Here is a 26,933-nt window from a genome sequence, read left to right as displayed (position 1 = left end):
TTTATCAGCTATATGTATTGCAATATTTTTTCCCGGTTTTTGGCTTGTCTTATTTTTATGGTGTCTTTTGATGAACAGAAACTTTTTTTTTCTTTAATGATTGTTGTGCTCTTTATTTTTTTTTTTCATGTCACACATGGATTTCATGTATCTTTTTATATCTTTATTGGAGTATAACTGCTTTACAATGTTGTTAGTTTCTTCTGTACAACAAAGTGAATCAGCTATATGTATACATATATCCCCGTATGCCCTCCCTCTTGAGCCTCCCTCCCACCCTCCCTATCCCACCCCTCTAGGTTGTCACAGAGCATCGAGCTGATTTCCCTGTGCTATGCAGCAGTTTCCCACTAGCCATGCGTTTTACATTTGGTAGTGTATATATGACAGTGCTATTCTCTCACTTCATCCCAGCTCCCCCCCGCCCCCCACCCCGTGGTCCTCAAGTCCGTTCTCTACATCTGTGTCTTTATTCGTGCCCTGCCACTAAGGATGAATAGAAACTCTTAATTTAATGTAGTACATTTTAATAATCTTTTCCTTTATGGCTATTGCTTTTAGTGTCTCAGTACCTTTAATGGAACAGTCCATCCATTTCCCCACTGATCTGCAGTGCCCTCTCCATTATAAATCCAATTTTCATATATATGCAAGGGCCTATTTATAGGGTCTTTATTTTGTCCATTAGTCTATTTGTTTTTTGACTATAATTGGACCTTTGTTCTTCCATATAAATTTCAGATTTAGCTTGTCAAATTCCACAGAGATTATCTACTGGGTGTTCAACTGTAATTGCATTGGATCAACATACTTACTAATATCTTTTCTCACTCTTCCTACTTGCATCTCTGACTTTAACATCTGAAATCATTTCCCTTTTATCTGAAATACATACTCTCCCTTATATTGAAATATATCTCATGTTTTTTAGTGAAGGTCCATCTATTATTATTTATCTAAAAATACATTTATTTCAACCTCATTTCTTAGAGTTTGCCAGCTCAATAACACAGTTAAAACATTTTATACACGTTTTATATCTTATCTGACTTTTTCACTTGTTTTTCATCAGGACAATGATTCAGGCTCTCTTGTCTTCCATACTGCCTGGAGCATAGTTCCTGGGATTTTTTTTCAGTTTTTGCTGTGTTTTGTTTTTTTTAATACAACAACCTTTAGAATATTTTTTAGTTGCAGAGAAGAAAAGGGGGGGAAAATCTGGTTATCTCCTTGTCCAGATAACTTCATGTTAACAATTTAAAAATTAAGTAATGAAAAAGTAATACATCTAAGGTTAAAATTTAAAAATTTAACAGCACAGAAAGTGAACATTGAAACCTCCCTCTCTGCCTCCCACCCTCTACCCATCTCCTCAACCTGTTAAGTTTCTTTTGATTTCTTCCAGAAAAATATTTTGCATATCTCCATATTTCTATTGATATACTCATTTTTAAATGTTACATATATATATATATATATGCCTTTTACATTTTTGATATAATATATCTCAGTGTTCGTTCTACATCAGCATTTACAATTTATGCATAGTATTCTGTCATGTGGATATACCATAATTTATTTAAGCAGTCACCTAATTTTCTAATCGCTATTAAAAAAAAAAAGTCCAATGATGCTCTTTATCTATATGCTTAGCAGGCATTTGGGATCATATCTGTAGGTTCAAGTCCTGACACTGGAGAATGCTGGGTCAAAGAATATGTATTTTTAAATTTTTGATCCTTAAAAAATATATTACTTTTAGAACCTCTGTAATGCAGACTAAAATCCAGTTTCATTAAAATGAAGTACCTTGAAAGCTCCGTCCCTTTTCACCCCATGCTCAGACCTGCTCCCTCATTCTGTGCATGCATACATGGATTAAAAGTCTACAGAAAGCTAATTTAGGATATAAATTAAATGCTTAAATAATTTCTTCTCATTAGTCCCAGAGACCTTCATGTGTAAAAATTAACCCATCTGCATCAGAAGGACACTAAACACATTAACAGTGTTAATCTTCAGAGAAATAAATTACAGTCATCCCTTGGTATCCATAGGGGATTAGTCCCAGGACCCCCGAAGATACCAAAATCTGAGGATGCTCAAATCCTTCATACCAAACGGTGTAGTATTTGCATATAACTTACACTCATTCTCCTGAATGTTTTAAGTCATTTCTAGATAACTTATAATACCTAGTACAGTGTAAATGCTATGTAAATAGTTGCCTGGGTGCACCAAATTCAAGTTTTGCTTTTGGGAACTTTCTGAAATTTTTCTTTTCTTTGAATATTTTTGATCTACGGTTTGTTGAATCCACGAGTGTGGAACCCACAGATAAAGAGGGCTGACTGTCATTAAAATGTTTGTAACTTGGATTATAGAATTTACCATTCTGCCTTGCATTTTCTCTACGGAAACTTCATTACCTCACTAGATAAAGATTACCCTGGAGGATGGAAACTGTGTTCTGTTACTATCACAGTCTCATGGACATTATATATTCTCAGTGAATATTTGTTTAAATAAGTTGAGGTTAACCCCTTGATATAAACAGATAAAAGTTTATGTTGTTCAAAGGAAATGTTCTTCTTGGGATAAGGAGAGTTGGAAAGAGAGAGGTTTAGTTCAAAGGCCAAATACAACATGAGAAATATTTCCTTCTCATGTAGGTCTAGAAACAAAGACCATAAATGGCTTCTGGCTCCTTAACAGTAGGGCACATTTCTCAGCTTTGGAACAATTATTTGTAGAAGTAATGAATGAGTAAATAAATTATTCAACGGCTCACTAATTTAAGGTGTAGGACAGGCCCTGGCTACTTTTCTGATTTCTTTACAGTGTTTTAAAACTATAGTCAAGGAGGAAAAATGTTTGTAGCATTCGACATAATTTAAAATACAGTTTTGGATGTGACTTGTTTCTGTTCAGATAAATTTCTAATTTGCAAATCCTCAAGGGCCACCTGGTATGTGCCTTACCATCAACTTTCAGGGACAGCTGTATGGTATAAATGGAAATAGACCTAGGCAATATATTTTTTTAATTCTTCACAAGATGGTATGTTCTATTCCATGCCCTCCCACCCCCCAAAAAGAGGGAGATTTATTTTAAGTATTTAGAAGGCTGACTTTTTTGAGGAAGGTGCAGAAAGTCATCTTATTTCTGTTTCTCAGCACAGTTGTCAGAATTACTCCTGTTACATTACATCAGGGCAACAATAGCCTCTGAAAACTATTTCTGAGTGTTACCTGTTTATCAGAGGTGTTTTGGTAAACCACTTGGCCTCAGATGAAATGAAAATCATCTACTTTCTGTGATGAGTAATTCAGAACTCTCTGATTAAACATTTTTTAAAGCCTCCAAACAATTTTATCAAGCTGGCCTAAGAGGAAATTTTGAAACCTGTCAACCTTATGTGTGTATTTCTCTCTGTTTATTAGCTATTTTTCCTGAAATGTGTATAAATTGGAATTTCATGTCCATTTCTATATTCTTTTTGATTAGCGTTGTCATTTCAGAAGGGATTTGAGACTACAACTGTTCACTTTTGTTTTCATTTCTCAGCCACGTGGCCACTGTCTCAAGTAGTAGCTCTGGACTGGGAGTCCAAAAAAACCTCTGTCCCGAGATCACATGGGCCTGTAATTAGCGGTGTGGACAAGAGACCTAACCCCTTTGGTTCTCAGTGGCCTCATAGGTTAGGGATTCAGTCACCTCTGAGCCCTCTTTTCACTCTATGATTCTGGTTAAATGTCTTCAAATATCAATATAAAAGTAAAGGTTTATGTAGATTTAATAATCTTCTAGTTCCTAAAAGAGCCCTGGCCCTTTCTTTCATCACTGGTACATTTAGGTCTGCAGTTTGAACTTTCAGAAGGTCTCTTTACCCTTTATAAGAAACTGGCCTCTGGGTTGGGTATGCCATCACATGGGACAGCGAGTGCCTTTATTTTGTGTCTGAAACACCAGGTTAATGATTAAGCTGGAATTGATGTCAACAGGAAATTTGCAAAAGGAGAAATACAAGTGACCAATAAACATACTATAAAATGTTTATCTCTCTAGCAGCAAAAGGAATACAAAATAAACAGCAGTGAGGTACTGTTCTCCGTATAGCATCCCAATGAGAACAGCTCTCTCATATACTACAAGGCAATTGCGAACAGGCTTCATGAAAAGCATTTTGGCAGTATATAGTGAGAGCTTTAAAAATAGTCACACTTTTGGACACTATTTGCACTTCTAGAAATCTATCCTAAAGAAATAATCAGAAATGCAAACTTATACAGCAAAGTGTTCCTGTAAGTATTACTTCAAGTAGCTAAATACCCTGAACCTAACTGCCCCAAAATGCTGAGAAAGGGCAAAGTATACCCCATCTTAGGGAGGATTCTTGTACAAAGAATGTTGAATAACATGGAGAAATACATCTTAGTAATGAGAAGTGAAAAAAGCAAGATAGAAAATTGTAGATAGTTTGATTATCTCTGTCTTTATATGTACACACATACCAATACACATACACAAAGCAAGAGAAAAGACTAGAAAAAATTACGTCAGCGTGCTAACACTATTTTTCTCTGGATGATGAGCTTATTGATGATTTTATTATTTTTTAATGGATTTTTTCCAGATGTTATACAATGATTACGTAACTTTATAACAGAAAATAAAGCAAAGTCGTTTACAGTTTATATTCTGAAGCAGGGAAGTGCACTGGGCCTGCCAGTGTGAGTATGAGGTTGGCACCAGTCTTGGCTGCTCGTCACCAGGTTGCTGGAAGGCACAGAGGGGCACGCTCGGTGGGGGTACGTGTCTCTGCTCATCTCCACTGAACTGGGGTCAGGAAGCCTTTTCTCCCCCTTTGTGAGAGACAGCTGTAACACGGAATCTTGTCAGTTTTTGTTCTTGCTCTTTCATACAACTCAGACACTAAATTCCCTGAATCGACTTTCTCCCTGCAGTTCGCAAACGACAAAGAGCGGGGGGTGTCGGAAGCTGCTGCTCCCGTGCTAACAGCCACCTGCTGACCATTGAGAGCTCAGCAGGCCCCCATCCATGGTCCGGGGAACTTTTTCTGATCACACCAGAAATGGAGCTATTGGGAAAAGGCAAAGGAAGAGAAGAAAAGCCTTACTTGAGTCTCGCTAAGGCTTCCTTCCATGCCCCTGGCTAGCTGCTAGGAAATGGAAACCGTGATATTTTAAGATGAGCCATGTCTTGATACTTAGAAACGGGCTAATTATGTGAACATGATGGTCCTAGACTCAGGGCAGGGATGAAGAGCAAGGTGAACTTAGTCTGAAAAATCCCAGTTAGAAACTATTTTCAGAGATCCATGGCTTTCTGTTTTCCTCTTTTCAGATCTATAGTAGCCGCCTGACCAGGCAGGAGAGTGGGTAGCAGGCTCTCCAGGTCTTCTTAAGTAGGGAAATGTCATCTGCAGTGACTAGTTAGGGCTCTGATGGATCCTGAGATTCTTTTAGCCCATCTTGGTTAATGCATTCCTTTATGCAGTGAGTTTTACAAGGGTGCTTAAAATAGCCTATCTATGTTCTGAAATTCCTTGTTAATCCTAAGAATTAGTGACCTTCCTCCCTCCCTCCCTTCCTCACACCCACCCTCCCTTGCTTCCTTCTTTCCTTCCTTGAACAAAGGTGCCTTTCAATGACCAGCAGGTATTCATTGTAATTTCTGAATTAGTGCAGTCCAAACTATCAAGGAAACTGAAGATTCCGTCCCTTTTCATCATTCTGATTGCATATAGCTGTGCTGGGGTACAGAAAAAGGTAATCCATCTCTAGGGGTGGTATTGAAGGAATGAGAAGAAAGCTGGCTCAGCAAAGAGCACAAATTTGTATTCATGAAAGTGAAACCATCTAGGCCTTCCTCAAGGCAGATGCCCTGCAGAACGCCTCTACCTTTAATGGCTTCAGAGTTAGAAGGGGTTTGTTGGTGGTTTACAGTTACAGACTTTTCACTTTCTTTTTCTTGTTTTTAATTTAATTTATTTTAAAAATCACAGAAGTCATGAATATGCATGTACCCTTAGCTTAAAACTTCCTGGGCTTCCCTGGTGGCGCAGTGGTTGAGAGTCCGCCTGCCGATGCAGGGGACACAGGTTCGTGCCCCGGTCCGGGAAGATCCCACATGCCGCGCGGAGCGGCTGGGCCCGTGAGCCATGGCTGTTGAGCCTGTGCGTCCGAAAAAAAAAAAGCTTCCCAATTTTGCTGTTCAGGGAGACGCTGCTTTGGGAAAGATCCCCGGTGTTCTCCTTACTTGCTGCCAGTAATGATAAATCCTTCCTTCTCTTGAAAAATAACTAGCTAACTAGCTAAATAAATAAGTAAATAAATATCGTAGAAGGACAAATGCATGTTTAAAAAAATTCAAACAAGATGAAAGTGCATTAATACTGTCCACCCCCCTGTTCCCCGGTTTGTGTATTTGTTGTCCAGTTTTCCCTTCAGAGGGAAGCTTGGAGGAGGGCTGTTGAGAAAGGCCCAGGAGCTAGAGTGGGTGGGAGCAGTGACCAGGGAGATGGTGGGCGGGTCCCTGGGACATAGCTTGGCTGGACAGGTGTTCCCGGGCTCCTTCGGAGGGGTCTGGGCCCCAGGTACATGGCCTGGTCATGTTGGTCCCTTGCGGGCACCAGCAGCATGACCCACCCAAAGTGGAGGAGGGTGCCACCTACAAGAGAAAGTGCCGTTTGCACTCCTGACCTTGCTGGAAACGCCTCCTTTTACCTTCAAATGGAGGAAAGTAGAAGCTTGGGTGCCCAGGCGTGGCCATCATCTTAACCCAGTGGAGAAGTTGTTCCCAGACTTTAAAAACATTCACTCTTCACTTTCTTCTAAAGCTCCCTGCTATACACAGTCATTATGATGTGTGAATAACTTGTTTGCTTATACAGGTTTGTTCCCAGGTACCATTTGTTGAATGAATGAACAAATGGAAAATACATTAGTTACATTGTTATGAATCTGAGTAATGAACCTGGCAATGTGGTGTCATCTCTGCTCCAGCAGGACTAGACTCCAAGTCTAGCAGGGCCCTTGATGTCCCCTTGTCCCCCATTCCCATGTACTGTGCTTCTCTATATCACACTTCATGCCTCCTCCTTGTGGTGGTGGCGATTTATGAGCATGTCTTGGGCCGCCCATTTTACTGTAAGCTCTTTGATTAATTTCAGAGGGCTCTGTACCCAGTTGTCGCTCAAATACAAATGTGACTCCTCTTTCTGGGCTAAACTACACCTGAGGATGGATGGAATAAGAACCAGCTTCCCAGAGCCCTTTGGCCCTGGAAGAGTGGAGGGAGAATCACTGGGGGTTGAGCAGGATTCCAGGATCTGGGAAGCGCCCCTCCCCACTGTGGAATTTCTCTCTCTCTCTCACTCTCATTCCCTGCTGATCTTCCCAAGGGCTTGAAATAGAAAGAGTTTGAAATCTTTGAGTGTGCCTCTGTCTGCAAAAAGGTTCTGGCCCCACCTGGAAGCCATAGCGTTGAGTGCTCACTCTTCATCCCCTTTCTTCCTTCATCTCTTGTCCCCTCCACATTGTCCCCCCCTCTGCTGCTGGCAGATTTATTTATTCATTCATTTCAAACCAGTTTCATTAATTGAGCATCTACTATGAACTGGGTGCTGGGAGGGGTCTTCACGGCTCCTCCTCTTCCTCCTCCTCCTCCCTCTCAGGAGGAAGACAGGCAGCAATGCAACTCACCTGAATACACAGTGACATGTAGTATCTGCCCAATGCTGTCACAGGCACAACACTGGACACACCGAGGAAAGAGCAACTAATTCTGACCAGGAGGGCCTGAGATGCCTTCACAGTGGAGGTGGCATTTGAGTCAAGCCTGGAAGGGGGAGTAGAGTTTTGACAAATGTGCAGTTTTGATAGCACTTCAGGGAACCGTGTGTGAGTGAGGACATGGAAACGCATATGGGCAACATGTAGAAAGAGCAAAGGAAGCAAAAAGGGAGGGATAGAAGTCCGATGGCCAAGCCGGCAGTTTGGACTTGATGTGGCAGGAGTTGATCTTCAGATCTGACTGGACTCTCTGTTCCTCCTTCCCAGCTCTGAGGTGGTCAGGCATTGGTTTGGTTCAGTGATAGCAGACAGGCTGGCTCCCTGAGGGCAGTAATTGATTTGCCCACCATGACATCCCTAATGCCTGGCTCAGTGACGGAATCATAGTCAGCACTCAATAAATACCTGCTGAATAAATAAATGATAGATTTCACGGCGTAACTCTGCTTTCTGAGGACGTGATACCAAGAATTCTGAGCCTCGGCCTGAGTCCACCAGGAAGTGCTGCCATGGATCAGTGATGGGGCGGGAGGGGCACTGGGGCAGTCTTGCCATCCCTGCACTAGATGACACTTCCAGCCAGCCCTGCAGTGCTTCAGCCCTGGAAGAAGAAGGTAGCCCAGATGAGCCTCAGCTATCAAGTTGTGTTGTTGCTAACTTTTGGAAATTAAGATTTATTCGTTTAACTGGCAGGCCTTGTTTTGGGTGTGCTGCTGTGTGAGAAGGGTACGCCTGCCATTCTGGAGAAGGCCTCCAGTGTGGACGCTCCCCTGAGATCCCTCATTCTGAAAGGCTTAGAAGTGGTTTTGAAACAGGCAGAACTGATCTATGGTGTTAGCTGCCAGGCTGGTGGTGCCCATGGTGGGGAGATGTTGCCTAGAAGTGGGAGGAGGGGGCCTTCAGAAAGTAGGAAACATTCTGATCTTTGACCTGGGTACTGGTTACACAGGTGTGTTTATGCTGTGAAAATTCCTCAAGTTTTACCCGTAGGAATTATATGCTTTTCAGTATGTGTGCTTTACCTCATTTAAAAGTTTACTTTTAAAAAAGAGAGAGTTGTGGGCTTCCCTGGTGGCGCAGTGGTTGAGAGTCCGCCTGCCGATGCAGGGGACACGGGTTCGTGCCCTGGTCCGGGAAGATCCCACATGCTGCAGAGCAGCTGGGCCCGTGAGCCATTGCCGTTGAGCCTGTGCGTCCGGAGCCTGTGCTCCGCAACGGGAAAGGTCGCAACAGTGAGAGGCCCACATACCGCAGACAAAAACAAAAACAAAAAAACAAAAGAAGAGAGAGTTGTAAAAGATGAGGTCTGAGGAGTGCAGCCTTAGGCGGAAAGGCTGGAGTTAGGGTCAAGATTCCAGCAGGTTGCAATTCTGTCCATTCCCAGAAGGGGGCAGCATTGTGCCACTTGATAACCTGCAAGACTGGAGAACGAGCTCCTTGTTTCTGACCCCGCCCCTTCTGGAGGCTTAATGCTACTGATTTTGATCATCCTACTGGTCTTTTATCTTTGGGATCCAGATTATTCCCTCCCTCCTTCCATCCCAAAGACATATTTTTTCTTTCTCTTGAGAGTGACCAAAGCCATGTACTCAAAGTGAGAAAAGAGAGGAAAAACCTCAAAAACTGGTACAGGGACACTAGAGCCTAAGACGGTAACAGCAAATTCATCCTCCTGCCACTGAGCACAGCAGGGACAAGGTTGCAGTCTGTCTCTTTTGTGTTAGGCAGCAGCATGTAAAATTATTTGAGGAAGATTCTTGAAAGATAAGCTAGTGCTCAAAAACGTGCATTCTGGGCGTGTGAGAAATCAGTCCCGTCGAGCCACTGATGGCCACTGCGGGTTGGGGAGGCATCCCTTCTGTGTAGAACACTTGTGCAGTTTGCTTTGTAATCAGTCTCTTCAGCTGCCCAATGAAACGTAGCCATACAATTTTCTCCTTCTGTTTTAAAACTGTGTTGTATTGTTTCTGTAATGAGGTTAAAATCCAGGTGCCACCTCAGATTGGATAGAAGGCAAAGATGGCTTCAGGAGCTGGCAGCCCCAAACATCCCGTGTCTTCCTCCTTCCATCCCGCCATCTGTCTGTTCATTCGCATTTGTTCATCCATCCATCCATGTTTTGAACATGTTTAAAGAGCATGTTGTCTGTTGAGTACAGTGCTAAGCGCTGGGGATAGAGGGAAGGACAAGAGAATGCTCCTTGCCACGGCGGGGGTAGGGCGGGGGGCGGACGGGTATTTATGTTGTAATCACAGGGCAACCTGGTCATGCTCTTCACAGCAGGGTGTGCTGGACGTGGCAGGGCACAAAGGAGGGTTCGGAGCTGCGTGAAGGGGACTGTGTGCAGAGTACAGGGACAGCCACCAGAGAAGGGGATGCCTGAGCTCAGTGGAAAAGGTTGGGTCCAGGTTTCCCCAGGAACCCAGGCTGAGGTGGGCATTCCTGCTGAATCCTAGGAAGCACGGCACATTCTGGGAATGGTCAAGTGTCCTTGTGACCTCTGTGAGGAGCAGGGGCATTTAGATGTGAGAGGAGAGGCCAGAAAGGTAGATGGGGCTGATGGTAGAGAACTGCATGCTTGGTCTGTGGGTACAATTCCCTGAGCTTCCTGAGGAAAATGCAGATCTGGGTCCTCGGGCATCAAAACCCCAACCTACCCTGGATACGGCTCATGTGGCCCGAGGACACAAGGTTCCCGCGGAGTCTGTGCCAGTGTTCCTGAGAAACAGGGACCCCAGACACCATTGCTCCCCCTTCAAGGTGCTTCTGTATTAAAATGCATCATGAGATCCAAGTGCATTGTATTTTTTAATCATTTTTCATATCTTTCCATCACTCACATTTTCTGGGAATCTTGCTGGGATGTGGCACAAAAGGATGTCATTCTGCCAATGGTGACATTGCTGGTGGAATTTCTTGGAGGTGGAAGGAAGGCAGTTTTATGACTCAAAAGAGCTTATTATTAAGATAGATCTTAGAGCCGGAACAATGGGGTGACTATTTTTATGCGTATGCACATGTGAAATTTCTTCCAAATTAACACAGTACCATGCTGGATGGGCCCTGTGACACTGAATAATTTGAGGCTTCAAAAATACGTGTTACATTTCCATTTGATGTCAAATATATGGGTCTTTTCCACGTTGGAAAATACCCCCCACACACACACATACCACCAAACTCACACATGCACACATGCATACATACACACGCTCATAACAAGATTTTAAAATACGAAGGGCAGGAGTCCTTTTTTTCTAGCTGACCTTCATCTTTTTCCCAGTAAGCCTCTTTGTTCCACTCTGTCCCTCTGAATCCACTAGAAAGTTTCCTTTACACTGCCTCTGTCCACACAGCTGCTGTGACAGGGGCTGCACAGTGTACAAATCAGAGGCCTGTCCAGAGGCCTTACCCTGTATCAGGGTTCATCTACATGAGCCTCGAGTGTGAAATGAGATCCTGTTAAATTAACAAAGACAGCGCCCTCTACCTCCATCACTAGAGCTGGGTTTGTGGTCGGCTTGGCCTCTTCGAGGTTATTGGGTTTTTGAGCCTCTAAATAAAAGCCATTCCATGTAAGTGAGCTTGAAGCACCCGAGGGTTTGTACATCGATAGGCTCATCATGCTGGGGGTGATATTGGTGGAAAACATCAATCTGTCCCCTCATTCAGACGTTCCTACCTTCTGCTTTGTAAGAGTGAAATACGGCACATGCTCTCAGCAGAGGTTTCCACAAATACTTTGAGTTTGGAATAGCTCTTGCTCACATGCTTCAAAACTGAGTAACAATTTCAAATCTGAGACAAAGTAATTTCAGTAGGAGGGTCAACCCCTTCTTGTCCTCTTAAGAGAAAACATCTATAGTTCATTATTCAGCCAGTAAGGGTGTGACTAAAACAGCTTTTTTTTTTTTTTTTTTTTTGCGGTACGTGGGCCTCTCACTGCTGCGGCCCCTCCCATTGCGGAGCACAGGCTCAGCGGCCATGGCTCACGGGCCCAGCTGCTCCGTGGCATGTGGGATCTTCCCGGACCGGGGCACGAACCCGTGTCCCCTGCATCGGCAGGCAGACTCTCAACCACTGCGCCACTAGGGAAGCCCTAAAACAGATTTTTTAAAAAATAGGCACTATTAAAAAAAAAATAGGCACTATAAATAAATTGTAAGCCACCCATATGTAAAATGCTTGATAGATGTTTAAAAATGAAATAGATCTGGGGAATTCCGTGGCTGTCCACTGGTTAGGTCTCTGTGCTTTCACTGCTGGGGCCCCGGGTTCAATTCCTGGTTGCAGAAATAAGATCCTGAAAGCCTCTTGGAGCAGCCAAAAAAAAAAAAAAAAGGAAATAGATCTGTATGGACTGATAGTAACTGCCTCATCAGAGGGGAATAGGCCTGGGAAGGCGGGGGCAGGGGTGTTTGAATTTGAAGAGAAAGGGCATATTCATATATAATTTGTACGATTTTAAAATTTTAAAAAGAATGTAAGCAGGCACTGTATAAAAGTTAAGGAAAGAGTAATCTTAACGAGCAAAACCCCAACGTAAACCTGTCTACATCCTCCTGAGCTCTTCATTACTCCGGGCTCAGCATAACTGACATTTGTACAAACCTTTAAAATTTACAAGTATCTTCATGCAGTCATTTCATTTAATTCTCCCAACAACCCTTTGAGGCAGGTTTTTTTAATCCCCATTTTACAGAGGAGCAGACTGATGCTCAAGAGTAAGTGACTTGTCTGGGCTCATAAAAGTCTTTGAGAAGCAGAACAGAGATTCAGATCCAGGCCTTCCAGATGTGAGGCCTGATGTTCTTTCCACTTTGCCACATTGGAAAGTAGTTAACTTCTTCTGATTTGACTTAATTTCCTTATCACTTATTTGTAAGGAGCCATTTGTTCAAGTTGGATTTACAAGTGGCATTGGTCAGCCAGTTTTCATGCAGGGCAGTTATCTCTGCTCATCAGCTGGTAAGGTTTGTACTGCTGTTTTCTGGATGCTTTGAATCCCTGCCCCACCAGTTTTCTTTTTTTGTTATCTTTCCTCAGAGAGCCTTTTCATAAACTGCTGGCCCAAGGCCTTGTCAAGGGGCAGGCGTTCCGCCTACCATCTGGACAGTATCTACAGCGAGAGGAAGTAGATCTCACAGGTAAGAATGGCCCATCTAGTCCCATCCAGGTGCTCACAGAAAACCAAGCAGGCGAACGCTGCCAGGCCCTGGCTGGGCAGGAATCTAGACGAGTGACCCTTTAGCCTCATGGTCTCAAAGCCTCAGCTGGCTCTGGGCTGGCGCCCTCTGAGGCTGAGGCTGGCTGCCCTCAGCCCCATCCCATCCAGCTCAAGCGTCAGTTCAGTTTCTGGAAGTGTTTTCTTTTGTGTATAACATGGAGTCAACTCTGGCATCACCTCCTGTCCTAGCCTGTGTTTGACAGCCCATCTCAGGGACAGAGCCCCCAGACCCAAGAGACATTCTTGTAAGACCGGGGCATTCTCGGCACATCTCCCCACGTGGTCTAGAGGGGCATTTCAGAACGTCAGGGGCCACCAGTCTACTTGGGCCCCCTGGTGGAATTCCTCCCCCTGACCCCCTGGACTTCCCCTTCTCCCAGCTTTCCCGAGCCTTTTCCTACCACCCTGTGTTTTCACTCATCCTCAAAGATCTCTAGGTGGCATGATGAGGGTGTATCACGTGCACCCAGCATACAAATAAATGACGTGTCAGAAAATTGGGAGGTGGCTGTGAGAAACTCTGGCAGTTAAAATTAGAATAACTCATGCTTAATGGATGAAATTAGGTAAACCCCACAACCCCTTAAATGGTAGGCAGGCTCCCAAGAAGGTTTAGGTGGAAGCAGGCAATGGGATTACCTAGTTAAAGCAGTAATTCCTCAGGGTTTGGAAGGGTCACCATGGTCCTTGGGAGAAAAAGAAGCTGGAGAAGCAGAAATTGGCAGTGTTTCTCCAACACTTGCCAGAGGGAAAGGAGCTAAATCCAGGGGACACATAACTTTTAGCTGTTGGTTAAGGGCTGTCTGTGTCATGGGCAGGGCTGCTACGTATGACTGAGCAGTCTGTGCAATGTACAAAGGCAACCGGCTGAGGGGGTGAGCAGGGCCCGAGATCCAGCTACTCACCCAACTATACAGCTCAGGGCCACATCTGCCAAGAGAGGGCACCTTTTTCTAACTTCTCAACTTCTCTGCCCAGAAAGATGCCTTTTTCCCAATTTTCACAACAGTGTTATAAAGGCTTGCTACAGCCTGGACTGGGGTGTGGGGTAGAGGGGGCAGTGGTTCCCTGATCCTCACCACAGCTTGGATAAAACATCTTCCAGGACTTCAGTCTCCCTTTGCTCTGATGTCATGGGGTCAAGCCTTGTTGTGAACATCTTTTCCCTTCCCACGCAGACTTGCCCCCAGGGGGAGAATATGGAGTGGATCAGCAAGGGCAGGCATCTGTCTACTTAGTGGGTGTGCCTCTCATGAAATACGGAGTTGGCTTGTAGGTATATACGCTGGTCCCTTGGGGAGTGAGTTTGGTTGCTGTTAGAGGGAGTATTTAGCTGGAAGGAACAGAAATCCACGCAAAGGCAGGTTTCGCACAGGGATGTAGGGACATCGCCCAAACCCAGCCGCAGGAAGTACAACATGTAGGAAGCCGCCGGGCCACTCCTCTCTCCTCTGTCTTTCTTGAGCCTCCAGTTCCTCTCCCTGCCCCTCTCTGTTCTTCTGCCATGTTCTCCTTCCTCCGCCAGGCTTGGATTCTGCTCTCCCTAATTTCAGTTTACAGAGTGACCTTTGGCAGCCGCAGAGCCACGTCTTGGCCCAGCTCCTTAGGACCTTCTGGTTCCAGTGCCCAACAGCATTGAGACAGAGTTTCTGTCTCTTAGTTCCAATTCCTGAGAAGGAAGCTTAGCCTTCTCGGATGTCCTTCCTGGTCCCAGCCACTGGAGCTTGGCAGCAAGGTCACCTCCTCCAAATGGCCATGGAAGGCCTCCTCCATCAGCACCGTCTGGACCAATGGTGTGTGGGTGGAAAGGAGACAAAGAACAGGGCTGCACAACGGGACACCGCGTTTACTGTGAGCCCAGCAAGCTAACTCCACGCATGGGCTTCGATGCTGCGAGATCATGTTCTGGTGACTTCAACACGGACGGGGGACCTAGCCCCCAGGTGAAGTGACCTCTCAGGTGCTTTGCTGCTCGGAGACCCTGACTGGCCATCTGCCAGTTTCCAAAGGAGACCCTGAATCCATAAAGAGAAGAGCAATATGCGAGTCTTCCTTATCCTTTTTCACTTTCCTTTTTGCATATAAGTAATTTACTTTTTTAAAAAAAGGGAAATTGGGCTTCCCCGGTGGCGCAGTGGTTGAGGGTCCGCCTGCCGATGCGGGGGACGCAGGTTCATGCCCTGGTCCGGGAGGATCCCACATGCCGTGGAGCGGCTGGGCCCGTGAGCTGTGGCCGCTGAGCCTGTGCGTCCGGAGCCTGTGCTCCGCAGCGGGAGAGGCCACAGCAGTGAGAGGCCCGCGTACCGCAAAAAAAAAAAGGGAAATTACTTTGTGTTGTTTTGTGATTGAGAAAAAGGAAGGTTTGTTATGGGAGGTGGGCCTCACTCATTTGAAAACAAAAACATTTTTATGATGTCTAGAGGGAGAGAACGAGTCATGTTAAATGAATTAGTGGAATTCTTTAAATTGACACTTATAATAGCTCACCCAGTATTTTCTTATTGAATATACTGTCACAGAACCAATTCGGCATCACACATCCCCTACTGTTGCAATTTTCTGGTGTCTAGGTTCTGTTCCTGTTCATGCAAACACGAGGGAGAAGTTAGAGGTGACTTGGGAGAAGATGAGCAAATCCAAGCACAATGGCGTGGACCCCGAGGCCGTTGTGGAGCAGTACGGCATTGACACCATCCGGCTCTACATCCTTTTCGCCGCCCCTCCTGAGAAGGATATCTTGTGGGATGTAAAAAGTAAGTCACCTTCCTCTTCCCAGCCTGCCTCCTCTGTGAACCGCCTCGGTGCCAAAGGAATTCAAGGAAGGAAATGTCTTTGCTGAGTCAATAGTAGGGTTCTAGGAATCAGCTCTGTGAGGCAAGTAGCAGTTTGCCCAACATCCTGTGCCATTCCTAGGCCAGTTTTCTCAGATGTAATGAGCGTCCAACCTTTGGGGGAGCTCGCTGTGACTGCAGACTCCCAGTCCTCACCACAGCCCTGCTGACCCAGCCCCCAGGCCAGGGCCCCAGAGCCTGCCTTCAGTGAGTCTGTGGCGTTCTCATGCAGGTTCTTCGAGGATCCCACTTTGAAAACGTTTCCTTGAGCCAGACTGGCGTTTGTGGTACTCCTGGGCCCACTGTGGTCCACAGAGGCCAGTCCCCTTTTGGTCTAACCTGAAAGGTTTTTTCTAGAATGGTGTCATTGCCTGTCACCAGTCCAGAAAACCCCGCATGGGGCCTGGTCCTGATGTTACCTGTGACCTCTTCAGTCACCCACAGTAGCCTTCAGAGGCCCCCGCAGGGGAGATTCGTCCCTCCAAAGTTGTTTAGACCTAAAATGGTGTGAGGTAGAATAATCTCAGGTATCTGGATATCCTAGAATAAACTGGCCAACAGTAATCAGTAATTCAGTTTTCCTTCATGTGGTCTTATCCAAGTGTTATGGGAAAAAGAAATCAGATGCCTGGAATCACCGTTCAGTTCAACACACCATTTCTAGTGAGAAGTGTGGTCTGGAGCAGTGGTCACAGATGCCAGTCCTGGAACTAGAATCCCTGGGGACACTCAGGCCCAGGTTCTGGCTCCCCAGCCCTCCCTGTGGGACCAGCTCCAGGAATCTGTCTCTAACAAGCCTTCCAGAAGATCCTGCTGTGCATCCAGGCTTGAGAATGTCTAGTCCAGTGGCTGAAGTGTAAAAGACCTGAACTGGCCCTAATTTGGTTAGCCGTGTGACCAGGGCCACCAGGTGAAGCTGTTCAACTTCTCCAGATCAGATGAACAGCTGATTTGATGAACACATCTGAAATATGTGATACACACGGATCTGGCGAGGACAGGGGTTGTGTTAAAACACCTCAGGCTGTGCAGCACTGCAGCTCAGAGTGCGGTCTGTGGACCCCTGCCGCCTCTGCATGTTACCTGTCCACGTGAGATGGGGCACCTGCACCAGTGTAAGTCAACCCTGTCTCCAAGCACACTGTTAGTTCCGAGGACACTTTTGTCACAGCAAGATTTCTTGACCAAGGAGGCAGTGCCCTGATGCACATCCTGGCCCAAGCTTCTAAGCTCGTTGTGGGCCAGTGACAGTTGGTGGAAACCCTTTGTGTAGCCCTGCCATCCTGTACTCTGAATATTTGGAGCTCTAAGAAATGATAGAGTCAGTCCTGGTCTGAGTTCCCAGACACTGGAAGCCAGGAAGGACCCTTCTCCGTGCCCTTGGAGAGATCCACCGGGCACAATGAAGTGTCTCTTCATTCACAGGTGCTTTGTCACTTAGGTATAACCAAACCAATCATTCTCACATGTCTCTCTTTCTCTCTCTCATTCACTGACATTACACTCAGCCGACGCTCTCCCTGGGGTGCTGAGATGGCAGCAGCGTCTCTGGTCCTTGGCAACTCGATTTATCGAGGCCAGGGTTTCTGGGAAGGTTCCCAGGCCTCAGCTGTTGAGTAACGAGGAGAAAGCCGAGGGCAGGAAGCTGTGGGAGTACAAGAACTCCATCATCTCTCAGGTCAGAAACCTTCCAGGGGACACTGGTTGATTCTGTAACTGAGCCCTCATGATCTGTGTGGCTCACCCTGCCTTGGGGTGGGCACTCTGGGTCTTCCTCCTTTCTTATTATGGTGGCCCACTTGCCTTGATTAATTGATCTTACTGCTTTGGGTATTTCACCAAGGTGGAGCAACAGTGCAAACGTTGTCATGAACAGAGATGCTCTCAGGAAATGGCTCCCACTAATGGTGCCTCCCATTTAACCATCCCGGATCTCAAGAAGCTGCCCACTTTCCATGTTTCCATATTTAACACATCCAGGTAGAGAACCAAATTTAATATCATACTGATGACACACTGTATATGTTATAAAAACAGAAACAGAATTTTAGAGTTGAAAGGGGCTGGAAAAGACTCTCTTCTTTAGCCTCCTCATCATCCCATCTGTGGGCGGAGCTGAGACACAGAGAGGTTAATAAATGTCTTATGAAAGTCACACAACCAGTGAGGAACAGAGCAGAGTTCCCTGATACTCAGAATAGCGAGTACTATCCCACTCAGGTACTTTGTTACACAATGTTCACGTGAGTTATTGTGGGTTAAATTTTACAGGTAAAATAATTGTTCACTTTATCTTCTTAGAGAATAGTATATTATTGTCTAAATCATTTTAAAAGATTCTTCATTGATAGCATCCCTTTAAATTGTTCATCTAGAGGTCTGCTGTAATACCATGACATTCACCTTTTTTAAGAACTTTGTGAAAAAATGTCATATATCTTTGAAAGAAGGCCCTTAGGAAATCTGAAGCCATTTTTTAATGGGTACCAGATACCCCAAATTCTCCTTAGGCTGAATTTTTTTTTTTAAGTTGTGCTGATTCAAGCTTAGAAAGTTAGCCAAGGTCACTTCGCTGGACTCTGGCAACTGATTACATTGAAGGAGCAGGGCTTTTCCTCTGGTTTGTATAACCTGCAGTGGCCCTGGGTCCAGCATGGTCTCATTTATTGACACTTCTTCAGCTTTATTTTCATCCTCTCTACTATAGTGCAGAGAAACAGAGCTCACGGAATTGAATTTAGTGATCTGAGTGATGCCTGAATGATCGTTTTCATACCCCATATTTTCTCTTTGGATTTGGCAAATTCTTCTCTTCTGTCAGATAATGGAATTGGGTTATTTCAACAAGTTGGAAACTCTGGACATCTTAAGGATGTGTTATTTTTCTATATCTTTGCCCATGGTCAAAATTGAAAAGCACCAACAGGAAAAAGCTGACAAATCGTATTTGTGTTCTTGTGTTGACTCCATGTTTGAAAATGTAAAACTAACCTTATCCCGTATACCAATAATCTTCACTGTGAATTGAAGTCATGTAACCACAGAGAGGTGACATCCTTTATCCCATCTCCTGTTTACTATCATTTTGATGTTTGCTCATCAAATGGGTCCTGCCTCCTTTTCAGGTAATGATCAGTGTTTTCTTAGGCACCTACTATGGGAACCAACACTGTCCCAAATATGGGGGAAGAGTAACAGTCTTGAGTGGTGGAAACAACATTGACTTTGATTTTAAAAATCTTTGTGCTGGGGTTCCCTGGTGGCGCAGTGGTTGAGAGTCCGCCTGCTGATGCAGGGGACACGGGTTCGTGCCCCGGTCCGGGAAGATCCCACATGCCACGGAGCGGCTGGGCCCGTGAGCCATGGCCGCTGAGCCTGCGCGTCCGGAGCCTGTTGCTCCGCAGCGGGAGAGGCCACAACAGTGAGAGGCCCGCATACAGCAAAAAAAAAAAAATCTTTGTGCCGACGAAACATAAAGGGACTATTTAAGATAGTGAATACATTTATAAATATCTTTTATTGCATGCATTTAGTTTCACATTTTTTGGATAATTTAGTTTTTTTATGGAAAGCTTAAAGGAAATTTGAACAAAGTGAATAATTCAACTTTTTACGAATAGGTGACTGCCCATTTCACAGAGGACTTCTCACTGAATTCTGCGATTTCTCAACTGATGGGACTCAGCAGTGCCCTCTCGGTAGGTGGCCCGTCTGTGCTCATTTGCTGGTAACCGAGGAGGGAGCATGGCTTCCAGTCACGTGGTGAGGTGGCCTGCAGCTCCTTGAGGGCAGAGACTATGCCTTTCTGGACGTTTTATCTCTGAAGTCTGGTGTATAGTAGGTGCCCCATAAAGTGAATGGGTGTGACTGAGTTAACTCATTAGCCACACCTCAGGAAGACACTGAGTGTTTGCAGGAACTGTCGAAGAATGGGGAACCCTGAGCTCCCTGAGGGGCGCGGGGCGCAAGAGGACCCCTGTCCTGGAGGTTCCACATTGCAGAACCTTTGAGCTAGTCTCTGTATTTCCCACTGGTTCTGTGCACATAGGAAACATAGCTGAGTGGTTAAGAATTAGGACCGACCTGGATTCTAATCTGGTCTCCATCTCTTGGTTAACCATGTACGCAGGGACACTCTAACCCTTAGCTGCTTTATCTGTCAAATGGGGTAACAATACTGCCCTCAAAGGGTAGTAAAAACCAAATGCGTTAGCATCAGACCGCGGGCGTGGTTAAATGCTCAGTCAACAGTATATCTGCTCAGGAATTCCCTGGCGGTCCAGTGGTTAGGGCTCTGCGCTTCCATTGCAGGGGGCACGGGTTCGATCCCTGGTCCAGGAAACTAAAATCCTGCAAGCCGCGCAGCACGGCCAAAAAGACAAATAGTAATATATCTGCTGTTGCTGCTCCAGCTATTTTTAATACTATGATTAAATGGGGAAAGTTCTTTGCCCAGAGCAAAAATGATGTTGAGGAGGGTTTCTTCCTGCCTGTTTGTGTCTCTGGATTTCACATACATTCATGGCCTTTCTTACCCAGGCTTATCTTGTTCACCTCAGTGTTCTTACATTGCTGTTCTTTTCTGTTCCTCAGCAAGCTTCTCAGAGAGTTGTTCTCCACAGCCCTGAGTTTGAGGATGCTCTCTGCGCCCTGATGGTGATGGCTGCTCCCATGGCCCCTCACATAACCTCGGAGCTCTGGGCAGGTAGGTGGGGAGGCCTTGCTTGACCAGTTACTACTGAGCAGCATGTGCTCCAGCCTCTTGTTGAGCATTATCAGCCGTGGGGTCCAGCGTTTGGCATCTGCGCTTGGGACCTCTCTGTGGAAATGGGAATGAAGTGAGAAGGTGCTGTGCAGGAGGACTTGATGGTTATTCTGGGCCCCGTTCTCCAGACCTTGTGTTCAGAGGTCTCCTGTGACTTCTGTGGATGTTTCAAAGGAGCTTGCAGAAGCCAGGCAGCCTAGGGATGCTGTGTTTACATCATGCTTTTATCTGGGGGCCTCTGAGAAGTGGCATTCATTTCTTTTTCATAATTATTTTAGCTCTTCTCACCTGTTTATTCTTCTCAGTAGAACTCTGGCATAGTTCTGTTAAGTTCTCCCAAAATCTCCTTGAGATTTTGATTGAGATTTGGTTAAACCTAGAATTAACTTGGGAAAGTTTCACATTTTTACTGCATCTAGGCTTCCATTCCAAAACATGATCTGTCTCTCCATTCATTCAAGACTTCCCTCGTGCCTGGGCAAGTTTTGTAATTTTCTTCATGTAGGTCCCACACATTTCTTAAGATTATTCTCAAATAATCTTGCCACATTTCATTTTATTTTTGTTATTGTGACTGGAATCTTTTTTCTTTAATAATTTTTGACTGGTAATATCTGGCATATAATTTTTAATATTAATTTACTTCCTTATTTTCTAACCAGATTCCCTACCAATCTCTCCTCCTTCATTTAAGGGGTAGAATCCTCTTGGATTTTCCAGGAGTCTATGATCAGCAAATAAGGTTAAGTTTTCTCCTTTCTGATAGTAATGCCCTTGTGTCTGTTTACTTTCTTTAATATACTGCCTAGAAAACCGTATGTAATGTTAAAGAATACTGGCAACAGCCAATCTTGTTTCATTTCCAGATTTAAATGGAACACTTCCCTGTTAGGTATGGTGTTGGCTGTTGGTTTACAGTAGATATTCCCTGTCATGTTAAGGAAGTGGCCTTCTAACCTTGTTTACCAGAACTCGTCTTAGGAATTGGGAGGTAGATTTTACTTAACATCCATTCTTCAATTGTTATGGCGTTGTATCCTTTGCTTTTAATTTTCCCCTTTGCCCTGTTGTCATGACCTACGTCCAATTAATTGATTGCCTAATAGCCTATTGTGGGATAAATTTACCTTAACCATGGGGTAGTAAACCTTTAACATACTGTTAAATTCTATTTGCTAGTGTTTTATTTAGAATTTTGCAATTATACGTCTAAGAGACACCAGTTTTTTCTCAGTAGGCATTGTCAGGTTTGGGAATAAGGGTTTTGCTGACTTCACCAAGTGAATTGAGTTGCTTCTGTGCTTTAGAACAGACTACAGGACAAGACATTCACCCATTCTTTGCTGAATAGCCAGAATGCCCTAAAGGGTGGGTGGTATTAGGCCCTGCCAGGCTACTGCCATATCATATTAGATTATGTAGCCTTTCATTATCTCCTTAGGCAGGAAACATGCCTCTTTCATTTAGCATTGGTGATCATTAAGTCTTTTAAATGGCACACTGTTAATTCTTTCCTAGTCTTCCCTTCTTTTAAAGCAAAACTTATCTAATTTATAATAAAAGTGTTTACTCTGACCCTAGAATATACAGATCTCTCCCTTTTATCGTCCTTTTTTGTCCCACATTATCTGTCTGCCTCCTTCATTTCATTTCTCCCAGGAGGGACTGATGTAAATGGGGTTTTCAGAAACTCCCTCCTTGCATTGCCCCTCCAGTCTCTGTGTTTTAGGGCCAGGATTTGGGAGGGTGGCAGAGAGGGTCTGCTGTCTCCAGGGTCCTGTCCCTGCCCAGCAGGTCTTACCAGACAGGTGTACACTGTGGTGTTACCCTGTTAGTCTGTCCTTCAATTGTGTGACAGGATCTCCAGTAGGATATACACTAAAGCAGTATGGTAGCAACTGGCCCATTTCAAACTTTGCTCCATGTTTTTTTCCACACACAATACCAGTGGGCTTTTGTGAGCTGTGTTATAATAAGGAGTGGGTCTAGACTGAGTCTTAGTTTTGCTAGCATGTCTCATTCAGCCATTCAGTAAACATTCATTGAGAATGTATTTTGTGCCAGGCTCTGTTTTAGGCATTGGTGGGAAAGCTGGGGAGGGCATTCTGAGCAGCGGGCATTGCAGTCTGTGTTCATTCACTTGAGAAGATCTTCCCTCAAGCTTTACAAATTCATGGCAACTAATTTTTTTTTTTTAAATTCAAAGAAACAATGGGAAGCCTTTGTCTCCTGGCTCTGCACATGTGTATGTGTGTGGCTCCTCTGAATGAGCATCGGGGGCTATAGCACAGTCAAGTGAGGAGTCCTACACACCAGGCATATCACCCTGGTCATTAACTCACAGACAGGTCTTTGTCAAGGTGTCTTCTGGAGAGAATGGGGCCACGACCCCTTCCTGCCTCTCCCAGCAGCGGATAAGGGCCAGTGTCACAAGGTGTTGAAAGTCCTTTGCAAACAGAAGTGCTATGTTGTGAGGGTCATTATTGTCATCCCACACTGTCAGTCACTCTTGTCTCAAGCCTTTGGGACAGTTTTTACACACATTTGGTTTATTCTAAAAGACATAGCTTTCATATAACTTCTGGTTTCATTCCTGCATCTTCGAAAGATAACCTCACAATGATCATAATGGAAATGTGGTCAGTGAGGGTGGGATGTTCAGAAATTACCATTTCTCAGAATTCTCCAGAGAAGCAGGTTTTCATAAAAGAGATCCTCCCTCAAGGGCAGCAGAATTGAGATCTGTCTTCTGGGGGGCAATTTGGGGTCCATGGGCAAAATGGCCATCATGGCTCTGGATAAAAGGAAACCTTTAGAGAAGCCCAGAGCGCTTCTCTACCGATCACTTTAAGAATCAGTGGAGACCCAAGAAACAGAACCAGTGTCTTGGCAGTGTGCACACTTCAACAGGATGAGGAAATCTTTTTTTCCTTCCTGAAACTTTGGATCTGAGAAGGTCAATAGACCACATCTGAATTTACAAACTTATCTTTTGTTTACCACCATAGAATACTGTCCTATCTATGAGGGTGTTAGGGAAATTTTGCATATTTGGAGTTACTGATACTGTTTCCACACAAAGGACACAAGGTTTCCTTTGTTGGTGGATAGTAAAAAAAACGGAAAATCACCAAACAGGGAGCTCCTTGGTGGTACTCTGGTTAAAGGTATCATTTTATCATCATCAAAAATGACCTTTCTAAGAATATACCAGCAATACAAATGAGCTGGTTTTATCTTATATGCAGAATAAGGGCAACTGCCTCAGGTCCCCCTCTTGGGCAGTTGGTGGGGGGAACTACAGCAGCTACGCAGGTATAAAGCAGGGGAGGAGCCTGACAGCAGCTAAAATACTCTAACGTACACTCTCTCACCAAAGCTCCATCAGGAGGCTTGTTGTCCATCTGTAAGATCCACCCTCCCCCAAGTTGCTCTCCAGTCTACTGGCTGCCACCACCAACTGGGTTCAGATGATACAGACTATCCCTTGGTAAATGCTTTCGGCAGTTTTAGGCATGGGTAAGTGTGCCTCCTCAGGATGACCCTCCTCCTCCCCTCTCCACAAGGAAATCATTCTAATGCACAGTGCCCAAGTTTCATCTCCATAGTCTTTTTCTTCATCCTTAGAGGGCACATTTTTTTTTGGAAAAAAAAAAGATCAGGGTTTGGCTGGGCATCTAGTCCAGTATTTAGCTCAAAATGATATTCCCACAGTATTCAGGTTCACATAAATTCATCTCAATTCAGTTCAGACTCAAATTCACTGTTGGTATTAGTCATCATATTACTAATCACAGTCTTTTACTGAGCCTTGATCAGGGTTTGTTAGGAAGCACCTGTCTACGCCTTTTTCCAGAGGCTCAATTCTGCACCTTCCTTGGAAGGGTCACATCCTTGCCAAAACTCCATGGTGGGTGGTGGAACAATTTAGCTTGTGCATGCCCCCCCCCAAGAAATACGTAGCTAATGATAAGAATGTATGGTGTCAAACTGGAGAGGGACAAAATGGTTCTAGTGACAAAATTACCTCTATCAGAGAGAAAAACTCTTCAGTGGGATTTTTTTCACAGCCTCCCATTCAGTGCTCTGAGGAGTTGCCTCGCAAATGTCCATTATTACTCTGCTCAGTCACACCCTAGGACAGCTCTAGCCCTCATTACTCATTTGTAATAATAATAATACCTTGCATTTAATGTACTGCTTATCATATGTATGATATGTCCTATAGCATTTATGATATATTTATTTACATTTAATTATAATTTAATGTATGTATTTTATAATGTACTGCTTTATCATATATATATATAGTACATTAAATTCACGATGATTTGATTCCTATCTGTGAAGTAAATAATTAACCCAGCAGCCTTGAGTTACTCAAATCTTGTACATTCTCAGAAGGGCCTACTTGTATGACTAGCCTTTGGCTGGCTCCTAGGAACTGAGGTCTTAGAATGTTCCCTATGCTACTAACTGATTAGGGCACTGTGCATGTTTGAGGTCTTGAACCACATTATACCAGCTTGTGTGGATAGTTTGTGTAAAAAATGTGATTTATGGTGAACACCTGCTTTCCTTCTGGAGGGTCTGAAGTTTCAGTAACTGCAGTTACCACTGCAGTTACCCCAATAAAAACCCTGGACTCTTAGGCTCAAGCAGACATCCCTGGAAGAAAACATTTTGCATGTGTTTCTGCAGTTCATTGCTGGGGGATTTAGTATGTCCTGTGTGACTCCACTGGGAGAGGACTCTTGGAAGCTTATACCTGGTATCCTCCAGCTTCTGCCTGATGTACCTTTTTCCTTTATTGATCCTGCTTTTTATCCCTTTGCTGTAATAAACTATAGCCTGACTATAAAAAAAAAAAAGACCTTTCTAACAGGCAGCAGCTTGGATGGATCCCAAGGGGATTATGGTGAGTGAAAAAAAAGCCAATCTCGGGCTTCCCTGGTGGCGCAGTGGTTGAGAGTCCACCTGCCGATGCAGGGGACACGGATTCGTGCCCCGGTCCGGGAGGATCCCGCGTGCCGCAGAGCGGCTGGGCCCGTGAGCCGTGGCCGCTGGGCCTGCGCGTCCGGAGCCTGTGTTCCGCAACGGGAGAGGTCACAACAGTGAGAGGCCCGCGTACCGCAAAAAAAAAAAAAAAAAAAAAGCCAATCTCAAAAGGCTGTATATTCTATGATCCCATTTATAACATTCTTGAAAAAAACGAAATTACAGAGATGAAGAACACATTAGTGGTTGCCCAGGGTAGGGTTGGGGACTGGGCAGAAGGGATGGTGGCCATGAAAGGGGAAAGGGAGCCTTGTGGTGATGGAACAGTTCTGTCTCTTGAGTGCAGTGGTGGTTATATGAAGCCACACGCACACACGTTAGTGCTTATAAAACTGGTGAAATCTTGGGCTTCCCTGGTGGCGCAGTCGTTGAGAGTACGCCTGCCGATGCAGGGGACATGGGTTCATGCTCCGGTCCGGGAAAATCCCACATGCCGCGGAGCGGCTGGGCCCATGAGCCATGGCCGCTGAGCCTGTGCGTCTGGAGCCTGTGCTCCGCAACGGGAGAGGCCACAAGAGTGAGAAGCCCGTGTACCACAAAAAACAAACAAACAAACAAACAAAAACTGGTGAAATCTGAATGAGCTCTGTGGATTGTACCAATGTCCATTTCCTGGTTTTGACATTGTGCTGTAGTTATGCCAGATGTTACCACTGGGGGAGGCTGGGGGAGGGGTCACAGGACCTCCTGTACATTTCTTTGCAACCTCCTATGAATCTATAATTATTTCAATTTCTTTTTGTTTGTTTGTTTTAAATTACCTTTCTAAACCCACAAGTCCTGAGTGTTGAGATTCTGGTTCTGGAATGTCATAGACGATGAGAGAGGAAGGAAGGGAAGAAGCAATTTATTTCTTGTTGTGGAAGGTTTTAACAGACACACACATACACACACACACACACACACACAACTGACCAGATGCAGCCATTCATCCCACTAGTGTGTGAGGCTCCCGTGTCTCCTGCATCGCTCTGCAGAGCAGCGTGAAGGAGCTCGTGGTGATGGGATGGGTCTGCCCTAAGTGCCCAAGGAGTGCTGCTCCTCGAGGGTGATCTCACAGCTATACAAGCCCCGCTTCCGAAGAAAAGTGCATAGAGCCAGCTGCAGAAAATAGCTTCACCCTCCAGTGTACCTCTCTGGGCTTCTTAAAGCAAAAGCAGAACCTAGATTTTTCATTGAAAAGTACATCTATATGCATATTGTAAAACCTTCAGTTCTTACAAAGGGTGTGTCCT

General features: G+C 44.8%; 1 protein-coding gene and 1 long non-coding RNA gene across 18 annotated transcripts in view; both read left to right on the top strand.

Annotated features, from left to right (window-relative positions):
* The window catches only part of LOC125965666 (uncharacterized), a 313,457-nt gene that overhangs the window by 264,713 nt on the left and 21,811 nt on the right, over window positions 1-26,933 (top strand). The window lies entirely within an intron of this gene.
* Window positions 1-26,933, top strand: part of LARS2 (leucyl-tRNA synthetase 2, mitochondrial) — a 278,606-nt gene that overhangs the window by 229,862 nt on the left and 21,811 nt on the right. For 14 of the 17 annotated variants that reach the window (XM_049716291.1, XM_049716289.1, XM_033413190.2 and 11 more), the window contains 5 exons: window positions 12,864-12,964; window positions 15,615-15,797; window positions 17,384-17,553; window positions 19,496-19,573; window positions 20,469-20,580. In XM_049716291.1, coding sequence (XP_049572248.1) covers window positions 12,864-12,964; window positions 15,615-15,797; window positions 17,384-17,553; window positions 19,496-19,573; window positions 20,469-20,580 — 644 coding nt within the window. The other 3 variants (XR_007479847.1, XR_007479848.1, XM_049716295.1) reach the window with 2 other exon arrangements.

Source organism: Orcinus orca, chromosome 10 (assembly GCF_937001465.1).
Source record: "Orcinus orca chromosome 10, mOrcOrc1.1, whole genome shotgun sequence".
NCBI lineage: Eukaryota > Metazoa > Chordata > Mammalia > Artiodactyla > Delphinidae > Orcinus > Orcinus orca.
Note: the sequence above shows the minus strand (reverse complement) of the source record. Positions and strands in the feature narration are given on the sequence as shown.